The 5,938-nt window shown below is 61.8% G+C and overlaps 2 protein-coding genes across 2 annotated transcripts, besides 2 other annotated features; both read right to left on the bottom strand.

The window, feature by feature from the left end:
• Positions 1-2,595: part of a sequence feature (In-frame stop codon was detected at splice-junction site;~hypothetical protein) that runs on past the window's edge.
• A 107-nt stretch (positions 2,596-2,702) lies between these two features.
• Positions 2,703-2,726: a sequence feature (In-frame stop codon was detected at splice-junction site;~hypothetical protein).
• A 12-nt stretch (positions 2,727-2,738) lies between these two features.
• On the bottom strand, positions 2,739-3,554 carry PAN0_088c6663 (s-adenosyl-L-methionine-dependent methyltransferase; the record flags this gene model as incomplete). The annotated part of the gene is made up of 3 exons (XM_014797904.1): positions 2,739-3,258; positions 3,314-3,327; positions 3,390-3,554. 3 exons carry the CDS (start codon positions 3,552-3,554, stop codon positions 2,739-2,741), a joined length of 699 nt encoding a protein of 232 aa, XP_014653390.1.
• A 250-nt stretch (positions 3,555-3,804) lies between these two features.
• PAN0_088c6662 (p-loop containing nucleoside triphosphate hydrolase protein) lies at positions 3,805-5,589 on the bottom strand (the record flags this gene model as incomplete). The annotated part of the gene is made up of 4 exons (XM_014797903.1): positions 3,805-4,350; positions 4,441-4,970; positions 5,059-5,161; positions 5,317-5,589. The coding sequence occupies 4 exons, from the start codon at positions 5,587-5,589 to the stop codon at positions 3,805-3,807; spliced, it is 1,452 nt and encodes a 483-aa protein (XP_014653389.1).
• Between the last annotated feature and the right edge of the window lie 349 nt (positions 5,590-5,938).

Below are 5,938 nucleotides of genomic sequence, written 5' to 3'. Positions count from 1 at the left end.
GCTTCCCTTCAAAGCGCGCATGTCCAAGAGCAAGACGACGAGTCATTCCGACGCAAGTACCAAGCCAGGTCGGACTCCACATCAGAGCCCAGCGTGGCTCGCGCTCGTCGTCTCTCCCTCAGCACCGACTCGGAGAGTGCAAGTGACGCGGACAAGGACATCACCGACGACGAGCAAGAGGATGAAGAGGAGGTGGACGAAGAGGTAGACGCCAACGAGAGCTCCCACCACTCATCCCTCTCGCGCGACGTTGGTGCCCGCAGCTTCGAGAGCACCGACGCCCGAGAGCACGGCGAGAGCGGCGACGAGCAAGGCAGCGAGCAAGACGAGCTTTCGGCCTCTGACGAATCGGTGTTGAGCAACGATGATGCATCGAGCCTCGACGACAGCAGCGACGAAGATGAGGAGGACGACGACGACGAAGAGCAGGCGAGCGAAGATGGAGCCGAGCGCGACGTGGACGAAGAAGAGCATGACGAGGATGACGATGCTTCTTCGACGCACTCGCGCGTGGACGACGACGAAAGCGAGCAGCTGGACTCGGTGGTCATCCTTTCATCCTCGGCTTCTCCCGCTGTCTCGACGAGCCACTTTGTTGCGACACGCGATGACGACGGCGAGGCGGAAGATGATAGCTACGTGGTGAGCATTGTGCGCGACTCTCGGGACCGCACGCATCGTGCTCGCTCGCACAGCATTATCGACGACGAGCCGCACATCCACACGCTTCATCTTCGACAGCCCGTCACGTCGGCCGATGCAACGGGCAGCATCACTGCGGATGCCTCGCACTCGCGCAGCCGCGTGCTCAAGCTCGGCCAGGCCACGTCGACGCCGATCGTCGAGATTTCATCGCTCGACCCCCGGGCGGCCGCACGCGCCACGGCCATCCTCAAGCTCTTCCACAAGTACGTCGACGAGGGCTGGATCTCGGCTGGCGACATGGACGCGACGGGCGCAAGCAGCGCTACGGGCGAGCGCATGCGCCGAGTCGTCGATGCCATTCGCCGCGCAGACACACACGGCCGTCTGGAAGACGCCTCGGCTCTGCAACACAGCCTCGAGCGCGCGGATGCCACGAGCGCAGCGGCCGATCTCACGACTCTGCTCATGGATGCGGAGCTCGCTCTTGCACGCCAAGGCAGCGCGGATACCGAGAGCCTGCTCGGCTCGCGAGCCGCAAGCGTCGTCTCGGCACATCGACTGCCGACCGCATCGCCCGCCACACCTTTCCTGCCCGGCGGCTTCCGTGCGACGCCTGCTGCATCCAACACACGCATCAACGACACTGCTTCGCCCTCGCCGGCGGTGGCGTCACGCTCGCGTGCGCACGACTCGACGATCGCCAGCGCTGTGTCGTTCCCTGGCCTGTCGACGCCGGACCGTCGACGCCGCAGCACTGCCAAGCAATCGCGGCTCTCTCAGGCGCTCGCGGCGCCTGCGCCCGACAGCTTTGACGCGCGCGTGTGGGGTACGCAGGACTGGGTGCGTCTCGACAAGTACTTTGCGCTCGGCGTGCAGAAGATCTCGTCTCGCCTGCTCTCGTCTACCTCTGCGGGTACCGGGGCCGATAAGATGCTCCGCGCGAGGTGCTACATGGACGCGCTGTTCGACGTCGACGTTGGCGAGGTGGCTTCGCTCTTTCTTGCCGAGATGCACATCGCGCACGCTGATCAGGTCGGCGAGTGGACGCACACCAAGCTCACGCACCGGCTCGAGGCGCTTCGACGCAAGTACGCGCGCAAGATCCACAGTCGCTATCCGGATGCGCTCCACGACGCGCGTGCGCTGTCCGAGACGGGTGCAGACGATAGTCTGGCCACCGAGGACCTGGACTGGAGTGTCGACACAGCAGCGCCGGAGCCTGTAGAGGCACGCGGTGGGGTGCAGGCGGCCAAGGGGCGCGTGTCGTTTGGTACGCCGTACCGGATGGGTGCACATAGCACGCCGGCGGTGGGACTGCTCAAGAAGGCGACACGCCGTGCGGCGCGAGATGCGATGCAACGGTCCGAGCCGGTCTATCCTGCGCTTCCCGACCACGAGGCCGGCAATGCAGACGCGACCGAGGCGGAGGCGGGGGAGGGGGTGATGACGCGTGCCTCGCGCCTCATCTCGCGCCTCAGCGGCGGGTTTGGCGGTCTCCTTTCCAGCCCACGTCCCGATGCTCCTCGTCCGGACAAGGGTAAGCGCAAAGCCACCGAGGCCGAACTCTCTCCCGCCCGCGTCCGCCGTCGCGTCGAGCCGGACGCGAGCGATGAGGCGGACACCACGGCATCTGCGAGTTCAGGCGACTCGTACGTCGAGTCGTTCCTCAGCACCGTCCCGCCCGTACATCGCGGGCTGACCACCACGATCAATGCATCGATGCTGACGAACGCTACGTCGATCCGACCAGACGCCTCTGTGCGCGGTCCCAAGCGGACGACGCTGGAGTCGCAGAGTCTGCTTGCACCTGCCTCCGTGATTGCTCCTTCGCACGGAGGAGGGGGTACAGGATGGGGTAGCACCCGTCAGCTCTCCGGAGGATCTTCCGGAGTCTCTCACACGCCACTGTCTCTGCTTTCGCCCGCCACGCACCGGGCTGCAGCCAAGAAGGTGGATGAGCTGCGGCAGAGTCGTGCGCAGCGCAACTGGACGAGTCCGCGCCGTGCGCGACTGCACCGACCCCCCACGCTCGGCACTGGTGCTGGGGACACTTCGAGCTCCAGCAGTGGTCGCGATGGTAGTGCGAGGTACGATTAGTTTTTGGTGGCGATGTAGACAAAGTAGTGAAACATATCTCCCAGTGTCCTAGTTTCGACTGTCCAGCCTGGGATGGCTTCGAGGTACTTTTGACGAAAGTGAGGTTGACCGAAGGTGATGTAGACCATCTTGCCACCCTTTTTGAGGATCTTGTCTACACCGTTGAGCATGAGGTTGATGTCGGTGAGGACTTTTGGGCTTGGATTCCAGACGGAGGATCCTTTGCCTTCGGCCATTAGGGCGTCCATTGTGCCCTTATCCAGTGCAATATCAAAGCTCGCTTCGCCGCCGAGGGTGGAGAGGTTGGAGGTGTGGTCGAGTTGGGTGATGTCCATTTCGAGCCAGGTTTGGTCGGGGTATCGCTGGAACATGCGCGTGATGAGGGTGGACGAGTAGTCGATGTTGACAATCTGCGTGTATCCAGCCGTGTGCATCGAGGGCGAAAGCGTGCTGTTGCCACATCCCAGCATCAGGATGCGCGCCGAACGCTCCGGTATCACTTCGTCAAACAACTCCCTACTAGATGTCAGCCTTACCCAATCCAATGTAGCTTGCCAAGAAGCGGACTTACTTTAGATCATCATACTGTTGAGCACAAGCGTCAGTAAAAAAAGGTCGCGAGCAAAGACCCGGGATCGGCGGCTCACCTTCTTGAACCAGTCAAAGTCCTGCTCGCTCTCGTCGGCATAGCGTTGATCCCAGTACTCCTTTTCGCTGAACTGCTCGTTGCGCTCCGCCGTCAACGACATCCTGTCCAAGCACCAATCGTGAACAAAGTTGATAAGATGAAGAGGCTGCGACAACAAGCGCATTTCAGGGTCCACGCGAAGAAAAAGAGCATCCGCATCCGCCCCCGCATCTCCGACTCCCGCACGCCCTCTTCCTCCCCGACCTCCCCAACGTGCCCCCAATCTCCCCTTCTTGCAGCAACACTTCGCTCACAACCAACTCGTCATTCACACAGTCACTCCTTTGACAAAGATGTCCGGACAGGTTTTTACATTTCAACAAGCAGCGTCGGTGGTCGCATGGATCGCATCAGAGCTGACCGCGGTGGCAAGCTCAGGCCGACATGTAAGTGGACGCCTCGATGGTCTCGGGCAGCTCGGGCACGGCGACCTCGAACCTGGACTGGATCTGCTTGAGCACCTCGGCGTCCTCGTCGGAGCTGACAAACATGATGGCGAGACCCTTGGTGCCGAATCGACCCGCCCTACCCACACGGTGGAGGTACGAGTCGGCATCGGTGGGCGTGTCGTACGAGATCGAGACGTTGACACGCTCCACGTCGATACCACGGCCAAAGATGTCGGTGGCGACGAGGATGCGCTTCTCGAAGTTCTTGAACTGCTGGTAGCGCTTGATGCGCTCCTCCTGCGCCAGGCCGCCGTGGATGCAGATCGAGGGGAAGTTGCACTCGCGCAGCAGCTTGTCCAGCTCGTTGGCGCGCGAGATCGACTTGACAAAGATGATCACCTGGTTGAACTCGAGCGAGTCGAGCAGATCGTTGAGCTTGCGGTTCTTGGCCGACTCCTCCAGACGCACATAGTGCTGCTGCAGTCCGTGCAGCGTCAGCTTCGTCTCGTCGTCCACATAAATCTCCAGAGGCTGTGCATCATCGACCCAAAAACAGACGCGTCAGTCAAAAATTTACCCTAGACTTGATCGATCTGATGCGGGGGCTAGCGGGGCACTTACGTTCTGCATGAACTTCTTGCACGTGGGGCGCACCTCCTTTGCGAGCGTGGCCGAGAACATCATGACCTGCTTGTGGTGCGGCGTGGCACGGAAGATGTCCTGCACGTCGCGGCGCATGTCGACCTGCTCGAGGATCTTGTCGCACTCGTCAATCACAAAGTGCTTGACGCCCGACACCTTGAGGCTCTTGTCGCGCACCAGCGCGTTCATGCGGCCGGGCGTGCCCACGAGGATGTGCGGGCACTTGGTCTTGTCCTTGAGCATCGCCTGGTTCTCGGCGACGGGCGTGCCGCCGTAGATGACGCCCGTGCGCACGTCGGGCATGTACTTGGTGAATCGCGCGTACTCGTTGCGAATCTGGTACGCCAGCTCGCGCGTGTGGCACAGCACCAGCACCGACACCTCGCCGTCGACGGGCTCGATCTGCTGCAGCGTGGCCAGCACGAACACGGCCGTCTTACCCATACCGGACTTGGCCTGGCACACGACGTCCATGCCGAGGATCGACTGCGGGATGCATTCCTGCTGGACTGTTGAGGTTCACGCGTCGATATGAGGGTGTGGTTGAGTGAGAAGGAGAAGGCGGGTGGGCAATGGATTGGTGGGGACTGCACTTACCTTCGGAAGGGTGCTCGAAACCGAGGTCGGAGATGGCTCGGAGGAGCTCCGGCTTGAGAAGGAAGTCACGGAAACCTGTAGAGTGGATGCCGACGTAGGAGCCCTGTTGACGCGAAAGGTCGATGTCGGAGGTGCAGAGTCCGGAGGCAAAGTTGCGTAGCGAGCAGCATCGTAGCGGAAGGTATGACCGATCCCGGCAGTGGTACGCCCAGCACCGCAAAGCAACCGAGCCGATCGGGAGCAGCATGATCGCGAGACGTGGTCACGCAATTGGCCAGGTGGCGTGAGGACGATAAAAGAGTCGATGGAGCGTTGACGTGTGATGGAGGTGGAGGCGGGCAAAGGCGGCGAATGGGGTGCGAGGAGATGCAAAGGAGATGTAGAAGAGATAGAGTTTAGAATGGGTCTTGCCTCGGAAGTTGGAGCAGCGGACGGTGCGCTTGCGTCGACATGTGTGACTCGAAGTCCGATTCTGTGCCGAATCGCCTTGACAGTGCGCTGAGCAAGGGACCCACACGGCCGCGATGGCATGCTACGATGCGTGGTGCAGAGCGAGCGCTCTGGGGGGGGCGGTAGGAAACGGGTTCTCGTCATGGTCGTCGTGGATGGATGCTTGCCTTTTTGTCTTGGTCGGCGTCCGCAGTGGCGGCAGCACCGTTGCCGGTGGCAGCGGCGCCGTTGGTGGCGGAAGGGGCGACGGCGACCTCCTCCTCGTAGTCGATCAGGCTATCATTGCGCACGCAAGGTCGAGACGCGGACAGTCAAGGCGGTCGCGAGAGAGAGGACGAGAAGGTGCAGGTTGGTGGCGAGTGTGCAGAATGCAGAGAGTTAGTATGAGTGCTGATCGTTGCGAGCCGTGACATCGTGGGCGAATGGCCTC

This window comes from Moesziomyces antarcticus (assembly GCF_000747765.1).
Source record: "Moesziomyces antarcticus DNA, scaffold: scaffold_v10088, strain JCM 10317, whole genome shotgun sequence".
NCBI classification, from domain to species: domain Eukaryota; kingdom Fungi; phylum Basidiomycota; class Ustilaginomycetes; order Ustilaginales; family Ustilaginaceae; genus Moesziomyces; species Moesziomyces antarcticus.
This window is presented reverse-complemented; position numbering and strand designations above follow the sequence as displayed.